General features: G+C 37.9%; 2 protein-coding genes across 2 annotated transcripts in view; one reads left to right on the forward strand and one right to left on the reverse strand.

The window, feature by feature from the left end:
* Nucleotides 1-534: 534 nt before the first annotated feature.
* CLBA1 (clathrin binding box of aftiphilin containing 1) lies at nucleotides 535-20,860 on the forward strand. Its single transcript, XM_032235095.1, is given in 13 exon segments — nucleotides 535-615; nucleotides 5,922-6,182; nucleotides 6,184-6,278; nucleotides 6,280-6,316; nucleotides 6,318-6,356; nucleotides 6,358-6,519; nucleotides 6,522-6,579; nucleotides 6,582-6,613; nucleotides 8,733-8,881; nucleotides 13,756-13,885; nucleotides 17,580-17,690; nucleotides 18,359-18,472; nucleotides 18,474-20,860. Coding segments are annotated over 12 exon segments (1,029 nt in total). The 5' UTR covers nucleotides 535-615; nucleotides 5,922-6,134; the 3' UTR covers nucleotides 18,528-20,860.
* Nucleotides 6,406-23,073, reverse strand: part of LOC116520772 (SERTA domain-containing protein 2-like) — a 42,418-nt gene continuing 25,750 nt past the window's right edge. Inside the window, exon 2 of the transcript XR_004256843.1 lies at nucleotides 6,406-6,472. The gene's annotated coding sequence lies outside the window, so the exon portion shown is untranslated. The remainder of the gene's footprint in view (nucleotides 6,473-23,073) is intronic.

Raw genomic sequence — 23,073 nt, forward strand, 5'->3', positions numbered from 1 at the left:
CGCTGGCAGCAATCCATAGCAACCATTAGCACCAGTCAATAGTATTTGTGATGAATTTTTGAATGTTCAGTTGACGGAGTTTCATGTTTAGTGAATAAAGTAAATAAAGAATAACAACAACTCAGAAAAAGCCCTCTGTTTTGTGGGTGACCCTCGAAAGAAAGCCCCAGCGGTGTCTTCCGCCAGAGAATTAAAACACTAGCTCTTGAATGAGACAACTGTGGAAGCTAGAAAGAATCCATTCTGTCTTGCAATATTTTTTTTAATAGGTACGCGTTACTTCTCCTCTCTATGGCAAGGCAGCTGGTAGACCACAAAGGGAGAAATCGCCGCCCCCGAAGGAGTCAACTCAGCCGGCTTTGCTTTCACATCTTTGCTCCTCCGCTCGTTCCCTTTTTTTTTATTCACGCGCGTCGCAGGCCGAGCCTTCTTGTTTTTCTCCGGGTTGTCCAAGGAACCGCATGTACCTTCCTAGCTCCGCCCCTTGGCTCAATCAGCCAATCCGGCTTCTCCCTCTGCACAAACCGGCACCTGCTGTTCTCCCCGCTCCGCCTTCGTTCTAGTCGGCGCCGGGCCCCCGCCGGGTGGGGAGGCAGGTAACGCGGGCTGGAGCAGGTAAGGCCTGGAGAGAGTCGTGACTGTTTTCCGCCGTGTTTCTTGTCGCCGTTCCCTTCAGCTTTGGTATTCTGGAACCCGGCCGCCTCTTCAGCTCGAGAGCCCGAGCGCCTTTCGAGAGGGAAACGGCTGTTGGGGATGACAAGGGAAACGGGAGGATAGGAGAGATGGGAGGGCTTGTTGTCAGGGAAGAAGGGATTGGGCATCGGGAGTGAGGACACTTAGCGAAGCGACATTTTAAGACTTTCTTCCCCAACCCTCGTAGATCGACGTGGTTTGTTATTCCTCGTTTTATCCATAAAGCAGCCTTGGTTTTGGACGAATAGCTTATACCTTAGCCAATAGATTGGGAGTGCCTTAGCATTCCGATCCTGGACTTTTGGGTTCAGGCCCTGCTACTGAATTCTTGTATATTCAGCATTTAGACGATATAATCGTGCTATCTTGATGATACACAGGGAACAAGTGCATATTCTGGTACATCCCCCCTCCAAATTAGCACAGTATTTGAGAGAAAACCCATTTTAGATTGATTATATGCACGATTTCCTATAATTTCACCTTTCTTTACTGGAGTTTGTCCATATGGTTGTGGCATGAACAATATTTTAAACATAATGTGTTCTGGTATGGATTGTGCTGTGCATTAACTGAGTTTCTGATAAGGTGCATGTACATAATTCTTTTAAAAAAGAATTTTATTTGATGAAGAATCTATGGCAGCTTGCAGATAGAAGTGATAGCAACTTCTGAGAATTAATTCATATTCTGAAGTCAACTGAATTTTACAGTAAACAATAACACTAGAAAAGAAAATTGCTGCTTTTGTGGACATATAATCTGGGTGAGTGGAGACGCTTTGGTCCTTTTATAGCTGCTGTATTTTAGCTTTTCAATTCTATACCCTCAAGAACTAAAATGCACTCATTAACAGAATGCTTTTTGGTGTCTTTAAAAATCAATGGTTTGTTCTACTTTGCAAATCCTAAAAGAATTACTAAATCTAGCCTACATTAAATGATCAAGTATTGACCATTAAAACTTCTTCAATACATATTCATAATTATGAAATTAACACTTTCTAGTTAATTCAACATGTTTTGTTTTCATTGTTTGTCCCTAGTTTAAAACATAGTGTCCACAGCCAAGAGAGTATAGAACAGTGTTTCTCAGTCTCAGTAACTTTAAGATGTGAAGGTCTCCAGAAGTCCCCATATAGCTGGATGACTTTAAAAAACTCTAAAGAAAAAGCTCTACCCATTAAAGAGGTAGCCTCCATATGTATTGGATTGCAGTTATTGTAATTGTTCACCACTGGTTAAGGTGGTAGAGTGGATGGAATTCAGTTCACATCTGAAAGGACACTGCAGTGGTTTCCTGATTCTGTCTAACCATTTATTCATCGTCTTTCCCCCCTCCTTCAGCTTCCCTCATTTTGTTAGGCAAGATGTTGTTTTTACCCAAGATAGAAACTGCATTTATTGTTCTCTGACTTTTTAAAGTAGTATGAATTATATAAGAAAGCATCTCCATGTGACTGGTAGCGCACATTGGTAAGATCACACTGGTTTATTTTAGCACACATTTCTGCATATTACCCACCATGCTCTACTTTAATTCACAGTTGTTAACACCTCCAATGTAAAGTAGGTGCTACTTTATAAAGAATGTTGCTTCCTGAGTAACAAACAGTGGGGTTGATATCTAAGCTGGAAGGAAAACTTTCATGTTTTGGGGAGGTAACATCAATTTTTAGATTTTTTTTTTACTGTGAATTTTTAACTTCATACACAAATATTTTATGAATATTGTGTGAGGTTTTTGTTAATTCAAATTAACCTTTAGCTCATTGGACATTCCAAAAAAATTATATATAATCTTCTATACGTTTATTTCTTAAAATGAAGATATGCTAATTTCCCACCTGATATCTGCTGCTTGATGGTATAAATTAGTATGCTCCAAGGCAAAGAAACTTCTCCAACATTGTCTTAGAGCATGAGTGTCAACTCATAGCATCATGTTGCCATCACATGTATTGCAACATTTTTTTCCCTTTGGGGAGCTGGGGTGGGCATGGCGTATGGGTCGCCTGTTTGACACCCCTTAGAGCTTGTTATTAACAGTGATAGCAGATACCTTTCTTTTTTTCCACTGAAAACAATTTGTCATTGCAAGTTGCCAAACTGTTATTTGACATTGTTGATAATCTTTGGATTCATTTATACTTTACAGTGTTCTGTGTGTCTATAAGGAATGATACCATCATTAAACACCTAGTAATTTGGTTGAAAAATTTTAAAGCATAGCCACTGAAATATGTTGAGCTGAAAAAGTGTTTCATTATCCCAGAACCAAATATTGAGAGGGTTGTTGAATGAAATAAACTGATCTGATTTATGTATACTGCTATACTAAGAATTCAGTGTCTGAGCCATTTAAATCAGAACCAGACAAATCAGATATGGTTTAATGCAGTGAAAAGCTGTCTTTATTTGTATAATTAATACCATTTTTTTCATGTACTGCGAAGGAAAGAGCCTGCGGTTCTTCGGATATGAAAGAATTATGGTTTGTTGCAGATCCAGTCACTGAAGAATGTTGAAAATACTTAATAGAATGTGATTAATGTGTGCAACACACAGCTAGAGTACTGTTTCATATTAGATTATTTTTAGAATAATTGGCAGGTCTGTGAATTGACTGGATTAAGCCTTTTTTTCCAGCTCAGAAAAGGTACTTACCCTTAAGTAGTTGAAATTTTTCAGTGCATTTTTTGGAGATGTTTGGAAACACTTCTCTTCTTTTATTCAGTTTTATTTCTGTAAATCAGATTTCTAGATTTGAATAGTTATTGTGCTCAGAGTAATGAGTACGTTCCATCATGTAAAAATACAATACGAAACATAGCAATGCTAGCTTTCAAAATCATATAGACTAAGAAGTATGTTACTAATCTCTTTAATTTTCTAGATCATATGTTTTATTATATATTAGCCCAGTATCTTCTAAATACAAGCTTCAGAATGAGTACAACTGACTTGTTCCTAAAGAATCTTAACTTATTACATATTTTCCCATTGTACTAAATTGTAATTAGCCTAACCATAGTTTATTGAATAAAGCACAATAACTGGATTAAATAAACATCAAGCTTCCAGAAAAACCAAGCAAATATTTGAACCATTGTTTCCCCGATCTAATTAAGACAAAGATATGTGGGAACACACCCTCATACATACTTTGTTTGGTGATATTAGTTCTCTAAGTACTACTGCTATTCCAAATTCCTCCTTATAGAATGTATGTGATGAAATATAGTTTTGTCTTTAGTAGAAAATTATCCTAGGTAGCAAGGACTGCAGTGTTGTTTACAGAAATCAAGTCTCATTCAGCAGACTTAATTCTATGTAAATATGAAAAATGCAGTCTTCCTATGGCGGAACTACTTTAATCACCAAAAAATAAGAAATTGAGTGCTGCTTCCCTCCATAGATCTCTTTGCACCTTCAATATTTGTTGTGAGTTTCTTTCACTGTTTCTCAACCATGGCAACTTCTGAAAATTGAAGTCTACACATCCTGAAGTTGCCAAAATTGAGAAACACTCCTCTAGTCTGTTTCAATGATACACAGAAGATTTTGAGAAGAGGGTGTGGCATTTATTTTTTACTTCCTGAAAGAAAGATAGTAGTTATATCATAGAAGGATTTACTGGATTTTATAATAGGAATACTCTGCACACAATGTTTCAAACTGAGATTTAGAAATGAAGTCTTCCCAGAATGAACCGTATGTGGTAATCTTTAACCGATTTAGTGTGAAATAAAAGTACTGAAAGTGTAAATTGCAGTGAAAGTAAGGTGATTTCCTAAATACATATTATATACACATAATTACATATTATGTAATATAATGTATAATTCAATTCCTTTCAATCATTTCCTCCCCACCCTCTCTGTGTGCATGTACCTTTGAGTTATTGTTAACTTTTGGTGATTTCCTGGATTAGTTTGTCTTGACAAGGTTTTTTCAAACCACCTGCTTGTGACTCACCCAAGGTCACCCAGCTGGATTTGGACTGAAGGCGTGACTAGAACTCAATTTTTTTTTTTGTTTCCAGCATGGTGCCGTAACCACTACACCAATTGCATATTATGATTACATTTTAATCTGACTTACAATTTAAATTAAACACTCTGTTCTGTTTGAGACAGCTTCTTTTTATCATATCTTTGGGACATTTTTCAAATGGATAAATTATTGCTATGCACAAAGAATGTCAAAATATTTAAAATTGCCTTGTATAAACACGTGAGATATTTTTAAAAGTGATTTAGGGACTGTTTAGGCAAGAGGTCAAGCAAGCATTTGAAGCAGATTTGGTTCTTTGCATATGCACTGGAGCTCGTTTTTATGTATGAATTTCTTATCATCAAACTGTAGATTATTTTGCACTAAAGTGCAGTAATGTGCAAAGAATTATTTGAATTATTCAGCAGATAAAGGTTTTCCTTCTTGTCTTTTTAAAAACCTACATGATGAATACATAAATTGCAAAAGATATATCAAAAAATTTAGTGTTACCTAAATATAATCTATTAAATTATTATAAACCATTTAATTGTTAATTTTAGCATATTTTCCTCTGCAAGGAAAAACACTCTGGTATTTAAACTGATGTTTAAAGACAGGAGTAAGCACGTTTTATGCAAGCATTTATTTGCTTGAAGCCTTCTGAAAACATCTATACAAAAACTATCTTGGACATATGTAGTCCTAGACTTATGGCCATTTGTATAATTACTGTTTGAGGTTAGAACAGTGCTGAAAAAGGTGACTTGAAATTGGTCCTCACATTATGATCCTTGCAAGCATTCCCACCATTATGTGATCAGAATTTAGGCACTGGCAACTGTCACGTATTTATGATTTATGATGGTAGCAGCATCCCTTATTCATGTTATTGCCGTTTATGAACTTCCCGGAGGACCTCAACCATGCAAACAACATGATTCACTTAACAATCATGACCAAAAAAATAGTGTAAAATTGGATATAACTCCACTTAATGGACTTTATCACTTATGGAAATCCTGGTCCCAGTTGTGGTGGTAATCAAGGACTACTTGCAAAGCAAGTTGCATAGACCTAGTCTCCTGTAGGTTAAGGCTTTTTTAAAAAGCTTTTAAGACATTGGAATTTATTTGAAAAAAGAATGAACATTTCTCTTGCTGACAGCTTATATTTTGTGAACCTTACTCGCTTATTATCAGAGGGTCTTCATTTATAACCCTTCTTTTGCAGACTGAAATCTGGATTTGATGCAAGACTGAAACGGGCTTGTTGATGGCTTAGGAGGTACCAAAGGCATGCTGGTTTGCTTAGCAACATTATTGCAACTATTCAAGATAAAATGAAGTGCTGTCACTGTACCTTTTAATGTTAATGGCTTATTGTATCCCAATAACATTTTTGTTGATGTTATAAGTTGACTCCTCCTCCGCTACAGCAGCTAAAATGCAAGGGCAGAATTTACTGCAAATGAGTAGTAGTGTAGAAGGTGAAAAACCAGTCATGTTTAAAAGCTCTCTCTACAGAGAAGCATGCCGCTTCACCATGTGAGTACAGCTGTAGAACCGGAAGCCATTATTTAACCAAAATGGAATCTGGATGCATCCGTAGAAATGGAACTGGTTCAGGAAAAAAACTCACAGCAAGAGTGATGATGGAACAATTGATTGAAGGATCGCTGGAGATGCCTCAGGATATCAACACAGGGAATCCAGCCAATACCTGGGGTGATTTTGAAGGTTTCAGTGAGGTCAAACTGGCGAACTTAAGTAACATTCCAGAACCTTTGGAAAAGATAAATGAAAAGGTGTCACATACAAACGGTATGGAGTATGCAGTGACACTCCTTCCACTACCTCATTCAGACAAGTTCTTTCCAAAGCAGTTGGATACGAAAAGAAACAGTTGCTAAAGCTACACAGAAGGTAAATATTGATAAGACCAATCAATTTCTGATCAAGCTGCCTTTCTTTTCTTCTAATGTTTCAACACTGTATAATACTGATCTTTATTTTTATAATACAGACATAAGTTTTGTCATTTGGCACTAAGGCAGCATATTAGGTTATGATGCAGTTCAGCGTACCTGTTTTTATGTTACTTTTCTGCATAGCTAGCATAGCACAACTCTGAGCTAGGTGTGATAAATCATTGTTCTTCCTTAATCTGGAAAATATACATAAACTCATATGTATACAGGTAGTCCTTGAATTAGGGCTGTAATGTAGAATGCGTATTGCGGTTGCTAGTCATGAAGATTGTTAAGTGAGTCACCGATGTGAACACCTTTAACCCCTTTATGTAATGATCTTCTGCTCTCCCCAAGGCCTCTGCAGAGCATATGGCCTCAGGGTTGGGGAGGCCTAGGACTAGGCAAGTTATCTGCCTCGGGGTCTTCCAAGACCTCCCTCACCTCCTGGAGGTACCTTGTACTCCACGTCCCACCCCTTGGATCCCTGCAGGCCTTGGCTTGTTTCTAACTCGGTCCTTCAGCCACCCAAGGAAGCCTCAGGCTGGTTGCAGAGGCTGCTGGTACCGCTTGGTACCGATAGCACCCAGCTTAGCTTTCTGTTTTTGCAGCTTTTGAGAGAGGCACCCAGTCGATCTGATGTGAAGCTCTGCTTTCCTACAGAGGCAGCCTCGTCTGCAAGTAGGTGTTCTTCTCACAGTCCCTTGAAGCTTCGTTTTTAAGGAAAAAAAAGGATCTCCTTAAACTGGAGCCTCCTACAAAATTGCAAGAATAGCACCTACTGTACTTGCGAGGCTACCATCCCTTGCTGAAGGATCCCTGGTGTGGAATTTGTTAACTTCTCAGCTACTGTATTTTTCAGAGTATAAGACTCACTGGAGTATAAGACGCACCAAGGTTTTGAAGAGGCAAATTTTTTTAAAAAAAGTTTTTGCACTCTGCAGACCTCCCTAAAACGGCCATTTCTAGCAAAAACGGGCATGAATAGCCTTTAGGAGGCTTATAGAGTGCTCTGGGGGCTGCAGGGGGGGCAAAATTGAGCAAAAATGCTTCGTTTTTTGCTCAGTTCTGTCCTCCTCAGCCCCCAGGAGCATTCTGAAAGCCTCCTAAAGGCTATACAGGGCCATTTGGTGGAGGGAGTGGAGTTTCGGAGACAAAATGCTGTATTCAGTTGTATAAGACACACCCAGATTTTCAGCCCTTTTTGAGGGAAAAAGGTGCGCTTATACTCTGAAAAACACAGTACATACTGAATCAAAGTCTTTATGACGCTTTCCTCCATAACTCTAAAACCTTTTCCAGGCTTTACTTGATGTATTATGCCAAAATTGGGTTTTTAGCTCCATTATTACACTACACATACTTATTCTGAATTTGGCATTTGGAAGTATGGTTGTCTTTTTTCTAAAATCAAGATGTTCTTGAGTATAAATAAGGGAAAATGAGAAGTCTTTTCTTATTAAAACAATAGTAAAACAAAGCCTAGTGGAATAAAACATAGAAATATAAAAACTACAGTTTGGTGGCAAATGAAGGAAAAGTGGAGAAGGTTTAAAAGGAAAAAATGATGCCAAAATCCTAGCAGGATTATTGTACTTATACCTTAGTAAAATACCAAGAATATAAGTATGTCAAGTTGAGCCTGATTTACAGACAATGTTGTGGTTCTATGAGAAAAATAATTGCTTACATACAGAATTTTTGCTGAAAAAATACATCAAACCTGGTATAGAGGGTTATTTTGTAAAACAGCGGTCATTAGATGAGAATGTGACTAAATTATTCTATAGCATCCTATACATTTTGCTGAAGAATGAGAAACTTAAGTTAATGCTGGATTGTTGGCCCCCATGGTACATTAGATTTTTTGGATGTTTTTCTCTCTCCTGAATAGTTATTTGGGAATCCACATAACTTTAAAATTTTTGAAATGAGTCTCACTGTTGAAGATTGTAGAAGAAAGTTTCCTATGGAGAAGCAGGAATAACCTCTAGGTTTTAAACTTAATTAAACTTTGTTTCGCCTCTGTATCAGTCAACATGCTGCTGCATTCTTGCACTATATACTTTCTTTAGGTTGTCATCAGATCTGAAGAGACTTTTAAACAGAGTTTTCCTGAAATCCCAACAGCAGAAAGCTTGGATAAAATAAGTACATTGAAGCAAGTGCTTCACCCAGAAAGACAGGATGCAGATATTCCCGAATGTACAGAGAAACAAACTTGGTAAGATTTGTTTTGTCATTGATAAATGCATGCATTTATGGAAGAAGATCAGCCTCTAAAGATGCCAATATAGTATTAGGACAAGAATTTAAATTACCACATTTAATTTCATTTAAAAACCTGGAAAGGTGTTTTGTTTTTTTACTGTTATTTTAACCCAATTTTCAGACATTTCTTTCTCAAACGTGCTGGATAATGAGTCTTAAAAACTAAATAGAAAATCACACAAGCCAGAATAAGTAGAGAGTTATCTGAATATCTCACTGGTTGAGCCAATTTTCTTCACTTGTATTCTTGCTGGAAAACAACAGGATTTGTATCCTGTCTTATTATTTCTTTACAAATACTCAAGGCAGCACACAATAGCCAAACAACCTATCTCTTACCATTTTCCCCATAACAACAACCCTGTGAGGTGGATTGAGCTGAGGGAATGACTGCCTCAAACTCACACCTCCTTAGCTGATATATAAGTTTGAAGTGTGTTGTCCTGCAACTTTCTAGTTTCCTGGTGACCCTCAATAGGAGTAGAGCATTGTATCTTACAATAAGGGATGAGAAATGTTCTCTACAAATACTCATTTTCTTGCCAATGAATGATGGTCAATAGTGTCTTGATCAAATGGCAATATTTTTATTAGAATGACACAAAGGTGAAGAAGCTTCTTAGATGAGAAGCAAACGTCTTTAAAAAAATCCAGAAAGTCCAGTTGCCTCTTGAAAAAGCACCTTTGGAAGACAGTACAGTTGTACTGCAGTACTCAACCTGAAACTCATTGAATTTGGTACTCAACACATTTTGATGTGAAATTTGGTCCTGGTACTCATCGTTCGTTGGTACATTGATGCACAAGCTAGAACTTGTTGGTGTCGGCAGCCTTGTGACTCACTATGTTGTTCTTTATGGGAAAAAATGTGTTTGGTACTCACCAAACCTCCTGGAACCAATGAACAATGAATATTGAGGTACCACTGTAGTTGGAGGTATACTTTTTCAAAATAACATTTCAGTTATACAAATTATAAAACAATGTCTCCTTTATTTGTCTTTTTTTATCCAGTATACATTCTAAAATTATTCCTAGTTTTAAAAACCATTTAGTTTTCTTTTACCTCCATTTCCTGTAATTTGTTCATTTTACTTATAATGCAGAGAATCTTAAATAAATAATCTAAGTTATATTTTAAACAGGGAAAATCAATCACACCTGGTTCTTTTGTTACTTATTGGATTCACCCGCAATTGAGATAGATTTGCCTAGCAATCAAGAGAGATTGAGAGAGGGTACCTGAAGCTATAGCTGCATTTGTGAGGGTTCAGTTGACTATGTGCAAGCCTCTCCTTTATTATATCCTTTTAAATATAAATTTTTACTATTAGCATAAGATATAACATTATAACTGTACTCATGTTTTTTATTTACTGTTTTGTTTGATTAAATATGCTGAGGAGCTTGAAAGGTTTTGTGCGATTTTGGGACTTTTAATTGGCTTGCTAAATATATTGCCTTAATACAGATTTCAAACTTTTTTGCTAGCAATTAGCATATCATGGCTACTTTTAATTTTTGTTAGATTAAGCATATTTTCTCTTGATTGCGTGTTAGGTTTGCATCTGTTGCAGGTGTCAGTGGTAGCCTCTTTGCACTGATGATTGATTCCTAGCTAGCAGATTCCTCTGATCAGTACATTTCTCTGATTCTTCATAAGGGCAACTTTGCTGGAAAAATCCTAATTTACTTTAGTATCATCTGAATTGTGTCACCTGTTTGTAGAAGGGAATATATTTATTTCCAAAATAGTAGTTAAACTGTGCCCCGATTCACCAAGTACCGTATTTTTCAGAGTATAAGACTCACCTTTTTCTCTCAAAAAAGAGGCTGAAATTCTGGGTGCGTCTAATACACTGAATACAACATTTTTTGCCTCCCAAAACCCCGCCCCTTCACCAAAATGGCTGTGCATAGCCTCTAGGAAGCTTTAGAGAGTTTATGGGGCTGAGGAGGGCAGAAATGAGCAAAAAATGGCCCAGCTGCCAGGAGCACTCTGTAAGCTTCCTAAAGGCTATCCATGCCCTTTTTAAATGAAAAGTGGGCCCGTTTCACAAAAGACAGTCCATTGTTTGCTCACTTTTGGCCCCCCACCCTCCAGGAGCACTCTGCAAGCCCCCTAAAGGCTATTCATGCTTTTTTGGGGGGGAAATGGGCATGTTTTCGCGAAAAATAGGCCGTTTTTGCGAGGTTGCAGAGTGCAAAATCTTTTTTTTTTTTAATTTGCCCCTTCAAAACCTTGGTGCGTTTTATGGTTCCACACAAAACCGCGGACGACAAAATCGCGGTCGCTGAAAGCGCGTATGTGATGTCATCACAGCGCGACGGAAAAGATAGAAAAATGTAAAAATAAAGCGAAAACCTTACCCTAACCCCCCCAAACCTAACCCTAACCCTAACCCTTAACCTAACCCTAAACCTAACCCTAACGTAACCCTTAACCTAACGAAAAACCTAACGCTAACCCTTAACCTAACGCTAAACGTACGCTAACACTCTAAACCTAACCCTAACCCTCAACCTAACCCTAACCCTAACCCTTAACCTAACACTTACCTTTATGTGAATCGGCTTGCTGTAATTTAATTTTTATTTCAATTTTTCGATCTTTTCGTCGCGTTGTTGATGACGTCACATACGCGATTTCGTCGACCGCGCTTTTGTGGAATGCGGTTTTGACGGGTCACGGCGTTTTATACTCCGGTGCATCTTAAACTCTGAAAAATATGGTAGGTATACTTCTTGGGCTGTGGTGGCGCAGTGGTTAGAATGCCATATTGCAGGCTACTTCTGCTGACTGCCGCTGCCTACAATTTGCCAGTTCGAATCTCACCAGGCTTAAGGTTGACTCAGCCTCCTATCTTTCTGAGGTGGATAAAATGAGGACCCAGATTGTTGAGGGCAAGATGCTGACTCTGTAAACCGCTTAGAGAGGGCTGTAAAGCACTGTGAAGCGGCATATAAGTCTAAGTGCTATTGGGCATTGATATTTTTTGGAAATGATTTAAAATCAGTTATTAAAATTCTAGTTGTAGCTATACACATCTTCAAAGTACTTGCACTTTCCTGCCAAATCTAGAACTTTTACTCGCCATTCCTTCAAAGGTTTTAGATTAGCATTTTGCAGTTGTAGCCTTGTAATGTTCCATTTCAGTTCATTTCTTGAAAGCAGAAGCAGAACTTTTTTTATTTTTCTAAGTTGCACAGTGATGGATAAGGCAAGTATTTGAAATAAACTATTCGACATATAATCATTCATCCATCATTTTAGAGTTTTTAACTGATAAAATAGACTGGAGATAGCTATCTAAATCAATAGTTATTTTAAACATATCAAGAAAATTGTTTGTTATGGTGGCATTTTATACCTATTCTCTTTAGGCAAAATATGGGTACCGTAATGATCCTCACAAATACCAATTGGTTTAAAAGAAGAAAGGCTTCGAGAAACAGATTCCCCAGATTAATTAGCTAAAAGCTATAAAAGATATCCAAACAGTTGCTGGAAGTATAAAACTCTAATAGGAACCTTTTACCACCTTTGATGAACGTGCAAAAGAGCTAAGAAATATTGGATTGACATTATTAATATAATTCAAAAATATTGAAAATTAATCTGAGCCGAGGTGGCGCAGTGGTTAAATGCAGCACTGCAGGCTACTTCAGCTGACTGCAGTTCTGCAGTTCGGCTGTTCAAATCTCACTGGCTCAGGGTTGACTCAGCCTTCCATCCTTCCGAGGTGGGTAAATGAGGACCCGGATTGTTGTTGGGGGCAATATGCTGACTCTGTAAACCGCTTAGAGAGGGCTGAAAGCCCTATGAAGCGGTATATAAGTCTAACTGCTATTGCTATAAGTCTAACTGCTATTGCTAATCTACAATTCAGACATGAAACTTTTTTATTAGCTTTATGGATAAAAATGGGGTGGGGAGTGTCACATCGTTTTTTGTTATATATGATAAAAACAGGACGACTTTTACATCCCCAGCATTGGAATGATCCTATGATATGTACAATATAGGAATGGCTAATAGAGATGACAGAACTGACAACAATAGCTAGTTTAATGGCCCTCTTGAGAGAACAATCACTGGTTCATCTATAGTTAGAAGCCTTTTGTGAAATGTTTGTGGAAATTGGAGAAAAAAATCAAATTTTGACATGGATTTGATGATTGTTAAAATTTACAAAGGAGATTTTTTTAAATTTCCCCCTTTTTGGAGAGGCAAATGGACATTATAGTATAGTTTAAAACTTAAGAATTAAAAAAGGAAAGAAACAGGATGTTAATTATCTTTGCCAGGAATGAATATATTGACTTATTGGGATTGTATGTCATCAGGAATAATTTATAAGATACCGTAAACTAAAATAAATTCATATGTAGGCAAAGAAGCAGACACACAAGGGTCTTCTTAATATTACTTACTTGTTTCAAAGCAAGAAACCCCAAATAATAGATCCATATATTTGATTAATTTGTATTGGTTTTATATTATTTTGTCTTAGTTTTCCCAAGATTACTAAGAATTTTAGAATCTTATATCCCTTTATAAAATTGGATTTGTTGAAAGGGGCTTTATGTGTGATTATTTTTTAAGCAACATAGAATGAAATGTTAAGTTGGTTGTCAAAAAATTGATGGTCTTTTGATTTAGTTAATCACGATCTGTGTCTTCTGCTTAGTAAGAGCAGAATATACTCAATATATAACTAAGCATGGGCAATATGTTTGCTATCTTTATAGAGCTGATCTGGAATGCAAACAAAAAATATGGTGGATATTTACCTTGTATTAATCTGAATTGTGTTTCCTTTAAAGCCTTGACTCAGCAAATTTATGGAAAACTCTTATTCAGTGCAATAGCCCTTCTGATTTAAGATGCCATCGAAATGAATTTCATTGTCAAGAAAATCTTTTAGCTGTGCTTGGAATCAATGCGAATCAAAAGGTAGTGTTCTGTAATACTTTCTAGAACAGTCATAGTATTTGTGTCCAATCTTAATAAATACTAGGCTGTAAGGCTACAGTTCAACGGAATTTTCACATTTCATTTGTTAGAAAATATCCTGTATGTATGTTTCCATAGATTTACAGAACTAAAACATTAAAGTTTATATCAGACTTCTTTGCTTTTTTACAAAATGAATACTGGAATTTGTTGATAGTCAGTTCAAAAGTTGATGGTTGGGGTAGGAACTTTGTGTTTCTCTCAAAAAATTAGAAGTCTAGACACCTGGTGTTATTTATTGAACTGTGTGGTGGCAGAGCTAACTTATCAAGTGAAAGATCAGAGGTTTCAGGCCTCTGCTTGTAGACATTCTGAGTCTATATACACTGCTCCTTCTCCTAAAATTATGTATAAAAAGTACTGCATAATTTGGACTCAAATGAAATGAAAATAATGGAGTCATTTCAAGCGACTCTGTTTCCCCCAAAATAAGATCTCCTCGGATAATAAGCCCAATCAGGCTGTTGAGCGCATGCACTAAAATAAGCCTCCCCCCAGAAAATAAGCCTGTCTGAAAATATTGCAACACAGCAGCAGCCATGAGGTGACTAGGTTCGCCGCCTCCTGCACCTCAAAAATAATAAGACCTCCCCGAAAATAAGGCCAAGCGCTTATTTCAGGGGTCAAAAGAAAATAAGACCTGTCTTATTTTCGGGAAAACATGGTATTTTCCAAAGCACCTGAGGACAGGACAAGAACTAATGGAAACTAATCAAGGAGAGAAGCAACCTAGAATTAAGGAGAAATTTCCTAATAGTTTAGAACTATCAGCCAGTGGAACAGTTTGCCTTCAGAAGTTGTGGATGCTCTATCACTGAAGAGATTGGTCAACCATTTGTGTGAAATGATATAGCAGAGTGTTGGACTAGAAGACCTCCAAGGTCCCTTCCAACTCTGTTAGTTTGTTATTCAAAAGATGTTTAAAGCTGGTAATAACGCTTTGTCTATGTAACACCACTATTTTCAGAAATCTGGTGGGATTTCAATTACATTTAGGATGTTGATGGTTATTTCTGTATTATGTCTCCTGTCTTGGGCCACAGTAAGATTTGGAAATTAGTAAGATTTGGAAATTTTACTAGCAAGTTCTCAAATGAGCATCAAAGGAAATGAGTATGCAAACACACACAGCCAAGACATCACATGCCCCAAAGTCCAGCAAGCTTGTCTCGAGCAGGGGATAGCAGAGACAAAAGTGGTCCAAGGGTCAAAATGTCATAGCAGAGTTGTCAGCCAGTCTGGGGCAGAGTCACAGTCGCAAGATTTCAAGATGAAAGCAAGGCACACAGAGACTAGGTTAATAAGCTGAGGACTTGAGCTTGCTGCTCTTCTTAAAGAGAAGCAACCCCAATGTTGCTCATTTGAAAGAGTGTGATTCCTTTCTTACAAGAAACCTCACAGATCGCCTTCGCTCTGCTCTCCACACAGTGAGATCTTGCTCTGGGGACGGTGTAGCAGCTCAGATTTCTCATTTTCCAAGACCAGCAGCTGAGACTCCTGGTTACTAGGCAGCACAGTCCTCTCTCCCTGCAATTACCCAAGAGGCAGTTCATCTGGTAATTCTGGCTGCTTGCTGTCAGTTTCCTCATCAGAGTCTGAGCTAGTCATGACACTATAAAGATTTACATGGTTTAGGAGTGGGTGTCTTTGGGACCACCTGTGCCCAATGTTATCTGCCTATTCAATAAAATCAGAGGGCTCAGTATGTACTCCTAGAGAGTTCTCTTATCAGAGCCCCCAAAACAATTTCCACTGCTGCCTCTCTCCCATAAAATAGTACTCTTCTTAGGTTTTAGAGCAGTACTTTTGGAATTTAGGAAGGATATTAACATTTGGTTGTCGTAACACGCTACTAGGGAATGACGTGGATATCATCTACTTGTAGTGTGGTTAGCAGTTTAAAAAAACAGGAATATTTACCCATCATGAATGCTACTGTACAGCAAACATTCTCTGGTATAGTTTCTCTTGGAACAGTGGCATTCATTATGATTGAATATTGCTGTTGTTTATACCTGCTAGAGATGTATATATGCTACGAATTTTTATTTATTATTAGATTTTTATCCCACTTTTGTTTTTGGTCACTTCAAGGCAGTGTACAGTATGTACATACCATATTTTTCAGAGTATAAGATGCACTGGAGTATAAGATGCACCAAGGTTTTGAAGAGGCAAATTAAAAAAAAGTAGGTAGGTAGATAGAGGGATAGAGAGGGAGAGAAAGAGAGAGAAATACAGTAGGTAGGTAAGGAGAGAGAGAGAGAGAAGTTAGGTAACTAGGTAGGTAGATAAAGAGGGGGGGAAAGAAATAGAGAGATAGAGAGATAGATAAATACAGTAGGTAGGTAGAGGGATAGAGAGAGAGAAATAGAGAGCGAGGGAGAGAAATACAGTAGATAGGTAGGGAGGGAGAGTGAGAGAAGGTAGGTAGGTAGATGTTTCCAGGTGTATTTATCCATGTGCTAGAGAAGGAAATCGCGGACAATTTGCAGCACCTAAGACTTTGTTTCTGCTGGCACAGCCCTTCATCAATGTAATTCTCATCAATCAGTTAAAGAGCTTTCCAGAAGGGGGGGAAAAGTTTTTGCACTCTGCAAACCTCCCCAAAACAGCCCGCTTTTAATGAAAACAGGCCCGTTTTCCCCCCCAAAAAGGCATGAATAGCCTTGGGGGGGGGGGTCTTGCAGAGTGCTCCTGGGAGGGGGGGAAACGAGCAAAAAACGGGCCCATTTTTTGTAAAAAGAATTGCATGCATAGCCTTATGGAGGCTTGTAGAGCGCTGCTGGGAGGCAAAAAACACCCCCTTTTTTGTGCGTCTTCTACTCCGAAAAATACGATAATATTCACGCCTCTCTATTTTCCCTTAACAATTTTGTGACATGGTTGGGCGGAGAAACTGATCCAGAGTCATTCAGTTGGCTTTTATGCCTAAAGGAAGGGAATATGCTGTCTTCTGGTTTCTAGTTCAGCATTTAGCCACTACCAAACTGGATGTCCACTGAAGTGGCATATATATACTTTGAAATAAACCATATAAGTAAGGCTTGTTTGGGTATTTTATATGAACATAGCAGTTGTGTTTTGGGCATGTAACATTATATATGAATTCAGCCCTTATGTTGTAATGTAATATTCTCTTGAGGAATGTGCTTGGAGAAAACGTGAAAATTGCATATTTTGCTATTTTCCTAAAAACATAAGGAAGAGCAAAACAATACCTTTCTATGAAGATTACTTGGGAAATAATTTTATTTCTAAAAATGATTGGATGTCAGGCTCCAAGATCCAGAGGAGGTTTTACTCCAAATTGCCACTAATGCAATCATGTCTCTGGTTTCCCCTTTTTGTCATCTAATGAAATTTTCTGTATTTCCCAATGTTGCAATTGTGCAGCTACTTCCTGCCTGTGCTTTACAAGATTGTGAAATTCACAATGGCAGTGCTTCAACTTGAAGGTTCTAGTTTATAGGGCCCAATATAGGATCAATGTAATATCAAGATGATTCACACAATGCATGATACAATAAGTATAAATATAATCTTTATTGTCATTGTACTTAAATACAATGAAATTGGTTTTAAAGCCACAGTTTTAAATAAAGTTCTTTACATGATGATTCTTGTTTATCAGGCTGTTCCAGAATTTAAGGGCAGTATTTTGGAAAAAACTAACAGAGAAAATGAAGATTCCAGTGTTGACAAATTCAACCTTAGCACTTGTAAAGCACTAATTCAAACTAAGGTAAGAATAGGAATGAAATGAGCTTATTAAATCTCATTTGTTCACATGTTGCTTCTGTTTTTAAAAATGTATTGGCATACAAATATGGATTAACACTAGGCAAACAGTCAAGCAGAAAGATCCCTAATCAAGGAATACCATAATCTAGGAACTACCAAAGAGAAAACCACATTCCCAACAACATTTGTAGGGCAGGTTATTGTATATAAATAGGAAGCAAACTCCATTCACTTGCACTGATAATGTTTGGTAATGAAACATCTGCAAATAAACCACTAAGTTGAGAGAACAGAATAAGGATAATTGTGGACGCTTGACTTGAAAGAAAAGTGTGTGTGTGTGTGTGTGTGTGTGTGTGCGCGCACACACACACACACACACCTGTTCTATTGTATTTGGCAATTAGTATGTTTCAGATAATCAAAAGTCCAGTTTTAAAGACCCTTCAATTATTCAATGAAATTTGGTGTGTGAATATAAAATAGGTATGTTTGTATTCTCAGGGGAAAAAAAACTTGGGATGGGATATCTCTGCCTTTGTTATCAAACTATTATTAGCAGATGATCTATGTCATGTATGTATGTATGTGTATGTGTATATGTATATGTATATATGCTGATGTGTAATAGTTCAATAGTACTCAGTTGCTTTCTTTTGTTTTGCACAGCTATCTGGATCTCCTGAGCCAAGACAGAATCACCTGTTTACTTACAACTTGTTCCTGAAGAAGACTCCATCCAGTGCAAACATGCAATATATAACAGTTTCACAAAAAAAGAGGGTTTTTAACCGCACAAAGTCTAAGGATGAAAATGTTTAGCAGTAATGTTTGCTAATGGAAATGTTTGCCATTGTATCATTTTTTAAAACAAATTTTAAAAGGAAATGTCTTGGGGGGGGGGGGAGGGGGGAGTGCGCTTCATCCATGTATTTTATTTTATAGATATGGGTATAGTTTGGTCATGATGTCACTAATGGATAAATCATTAAACGAACAAACTAGAAGTATGCTTTCCGAGATGGCAAATGTACTGTGGTCACTCTTGCTCTTTTGCTGACATTTTTAAAACTCTTTTAATTGCGCCCTGTATTAGAAACGTGTTGTACTATTTGTGTGCCCAATTACTCTTCCTCTAAACTCTTTTGGACAGATAATGATAACCTAGAATACATAGCATATGTTCCTGCCTTTTAGTAATTTTTTTTATTTTTTTTCATACGTTGCAACTCCCACTAGTAAGACTTACCAACTATTCTGACAGGGAGATGTACTAATTTGTGTAACCACCCATTGTTTACTCTCTTAAGTTTGGGTTTGATTTCTCTTTTTTTCCAAGAATTTTATATCTATCCTTATATCTTGATCTCTCCTCTTGCTGTAGAAAGGCGCGCGGTGGTTCCTGAACCTGTTTATGTGACCTTCCATCATAATTTTTATACTGTTATGAGATTGACTAGCTGTACTGTACACCGTAAAATAGGAATAATACACTTAAACCTGTACAAGAGAGGTACTTCTTGTGACATACTTGCGAAGAAAGAAATCTTTCTTTGGTTTGCATTGCTCAACTCTCCTATTGTATAGCATTGAAAGCAAATACCTATTTTGTCATTCTTGTTTTAGCATAGTTGAGTAGCAGGCAAACTCAATGGCTGAAATCCATTTATGAGCATGTGTGCACATTGAAATGAATTGCTTCTGTTAGCACTGCAAAGTTTACTTTTTGCTATTTTTTCTCAAGCAAACCTGGGTACCTGCATTCCTCCTTTTTATACAAGTATATTTCCTATGTTTCATATTGAAAACCTGGGTTTTAAAACTAGCACTTATTAAAACAGTAGTTCAGGTTCTTTTTATTAAACTTCAGGGAACCATTCCATATTAGTCTGTTGATTTTGGTACAGAGAAGTCTGGCATCCCTTGTATTCAAACTGGGTTGTTACTTGTACATCTTGCTGCTGCAGTTACATACTTCAGCATCTCCCTTACTTTAATATCCAGGTCATTTCAAAAAATGGTTACAAAAATGGAGAAATGCTTACAAAAATAGGTTTTTCAGTATGACCATTAATGTATGCAAAGTCACATGCCTAGTTTCTGTTATCATGAATAATCAATATAACTTCCCCTTGTTTTAGAGTAATTTCTTTCTTTTGTTTTAAATTGTTTGCAATTTATGTTTCAGAGTTTCTGATAAATTTTATAAAATGTTTTAGTTCATACCTATTGGCTTACTACTAGCAAAGACTCGCGTGGCTTCTGACTAGCCAGGACAAATGCTATCTGGTGGCAGCCTAATCTGTCCTCTACTATGTTTACAGTCTGTACAGGTTCTTCTCAGTTAATGGAGTAAAACTTATTGAGCACTCTTTTGTGAACTTCCATTCATTTTTAGAACAATAGTTCAGTTAAATTTGCAGCTGTCTTTGTGTAAGACAAGGGTGAGAACCTGTGCTGCTCTAGACATTCCTGAGCTACAACTCTTGAGTATCCCTTACTATCGGTCACATTGGAAATGATTGCAACGTTGGAAGGATTCTTCAACCCTGGTTGAATAGCCATTTCGCTACTAAACAGCTGCATCAGAGTTATGCAGACATGTTTACACCACTGTCTGAGGACTTGCAACATTAATAAATCTAAAGTTGACAAAACCAACAAATCTCTATTGACTTCTCTGCGTGTAACCCTGAAACCGTCACAATCTGAGCCATTCTTATGAGTTGTCTCTGATGCAAGTGCAGAAATCCTCTTGATTATATATGCATGTGAGTTGGCAATTTCACTGTTCAAGGAGACTGAGCACTTCTTGGGAGTGCTGCAATGAACTATGTATGGGACTGCCCGTGAAGGTCACCAGGAATCTACATTAGGCCCAGAATGCAGAACACAAGTAGTGTAGGTGCCCTTAGGTTTGCTCATGTTACACCATTGCATGAGCTGCCCTGGCTCCCATTAAAGCCCTGTATGCCCATACTACTAGATAGAGTAGGCTTCTCTGAAATGCTGCCATGTACAGTTGAGGGATCTAGGAAGTGTTTTCCATAGGTGCTCCTTGTGCCAGGCAGGCTCCCATCCGTAGCCTTCTGGAAGGCCATCAAGACCTGGCTCTTTACCCAGGCATTATGGTCCAATGCTGGCAGCTTATGGATGGCTATTGGGGAAACCACAGTATTGGGAGCCAGTGGATAGAATGCAGTATTGTAGACTAACTCCCCCCCCCCCCCAGATCAAATGAGGACCCAGATTGTTGGGGGCAATGTGCTGGCATTTGTAAATGGTTCAGAGTGCTGCAAAGCACTGGGGAGTGATATATAAGTGCTAGGACAAGGGTCCTCAAACTACAGCCTGCCGAAGCCATTAATCTGGCCCGTGCGGGCCGCATCCCCCCGCCTTCTGGAGGCCTCGGGAGGCCAAAAACGGGCCCTTTTTTGGGCAGCAGAGTAGTACTGGAGGCCGAGGAGGCCAAAAATGGGCCTGTTTTTGGTCTCCCGGACGAGAGAAAGATACACACACACGTACAAACATAAGTCCCTTCCTACCCACCAAGACACCCACATCCCTTCACCAACCTGCTTTCCACCCCCAGGAGCATAACAAATTAAAGTTTAATTTATGTGTATTGTTTAATGGACTGCTAAATTGACCATGCCCATCCAGCCGGTCTGGCCTCCCAGCAGTCTGATAGGGACCATGAATTGGCTCTATTTAAAAGGTTTGAGGACCCCTGTGCTAGGAAATGCTGAATGCGAGTTTTTTTTTAGTTTGCAATTTTATTATTGTGAAGGACCAAGATTTGTGCACTAAGATGGGCAGCCATACGAACCTTTTAATGAATAACACAATCTCCCCAAGTGGCTTTCTTGTGGTAGCTCAGATTTAAAAGTAAAAGTTCTACTATGAACACGTTTTGACATGTTAAAGGAAGTCATTTGTTCTAAGATGGTCAGTCAATGGCTGACAGCCACTGCACATGTTCTTGCTACTAGTCTGTTGCTTAAAATAACATCCTACTCAGTTAAAGTTTTTTTTCTTGCTCTAATGCAAGCTTTTAGGTGGTGAATTGAAATTATGACGTGCTAAAAGAAGGGGACTTATGGCCAGTATGCAAAGTTGTGGTCTTCACAGCATCCCTGCAGTTATGTGATCAAATCCTGGGGGCTCAACTCCTATGTTGTGGGAAGCTGCAATCACATGATCATAATTTGTGACCTTCCCTGCTGGCTTCCACAAGCAAAGTCAATGGGGAAATCCACAGGCACTGTGAAGCTCTACTATCCCTGCCCATGGAACCTCTTTATACTCCTTGCCTGCAATTCCCAGCTTTTCCTACATAACAAGCTGCATGGTCCTGGGTAACAATGGCTGCCAGGATTGCCATTGTTAAGCAATGGAGTCATGTAACATTCAACTTTGGCTGCTTTAGTGACGGAAACACACCTTTCAAATTAGATGGGGCCTCTTTCTTTTTCTGAAGCTATAAGTAGACCAGAGGCCTTTATGTCCTGAAAAAGTGAAAAACATAATGCTGAGGGCATAGATGTTTGATGCTCAAGAATTATTTCTGCCAATGTTTTCAGGTAAGTTTGGAAACCACTCTGGGGTGTATTCTGAAGATGAGAAGGGTGTGAAATCATGATTAGAGAAGAATGATTTTGTTCTCTTACCTACAAGCTTCCAGGAAAGCTTGTATGTAAGACCTAATCCTTATTTCAAGCCAGATCTCCTTTTGAGATGCCTAATCAACAGTTGGCAGCCAATCTACATGTTTCTGCCACTGGTACATTGCTTGTGCAGTTTAGATACTTGATCGTTGTTTCTTTTAAGTTTAAGAACAGTAGATGACAACAAATTAGATCTGAATATTTATTAAGAGATTTAAAAAGAAATAGTGTAGACACTAGTCTGCTTTATCACAATGCAGAGGGCTCTTACCATTTTTAGATTAATTTTCTATCCATCATGTACAAACAGTATACATTCTTTTTATCTAATCCATTTTACATAATAGAAAACATTTTGCAAAAGGGCCTGCTATGATTTAATTGTAACTGCAAATCTCCTATGTATATAAATACATTTCAACTGCTAAAGTATGCATTAAGCAAATAAAACTGGATTGACTTGGCATTAGTTGTAGAATCCAGCCCCACCATGACTCAAGTTGGGTGCAAGATAAAGAATTGGTACTAATTTATTTGAGTACTAATATTTGAGGGGCTGCCACAGAGAGGAGGTAGTCAAGCTATTGATACAGGATAATGAGCAATAGCTGCAGTTACATCCTGATGATCACTGCTATTATGAATGCATCAACCATATTCTAACATTACAGTAGTTGCTTTGTCAATAGTCTAGTTTTTACTCTAAACGGCAGTCTT

Source organism: Thamnophis elegans, chromosome 1 (genome assembly GCF_009769535.1).
Source record: "Thamnophis elegans isolate rThaEle1 chromosome 1, rThaEle1.pri, whole genome shotgun sequence".
In the NCBI taxonomy this organism is placed as follows: domain Eukaryota; kingdom Metazoa; phylum Chordata; class Lepidosauria; order Squamata; family Colubridae; genus Thamnophis; species Thamnophis elegans.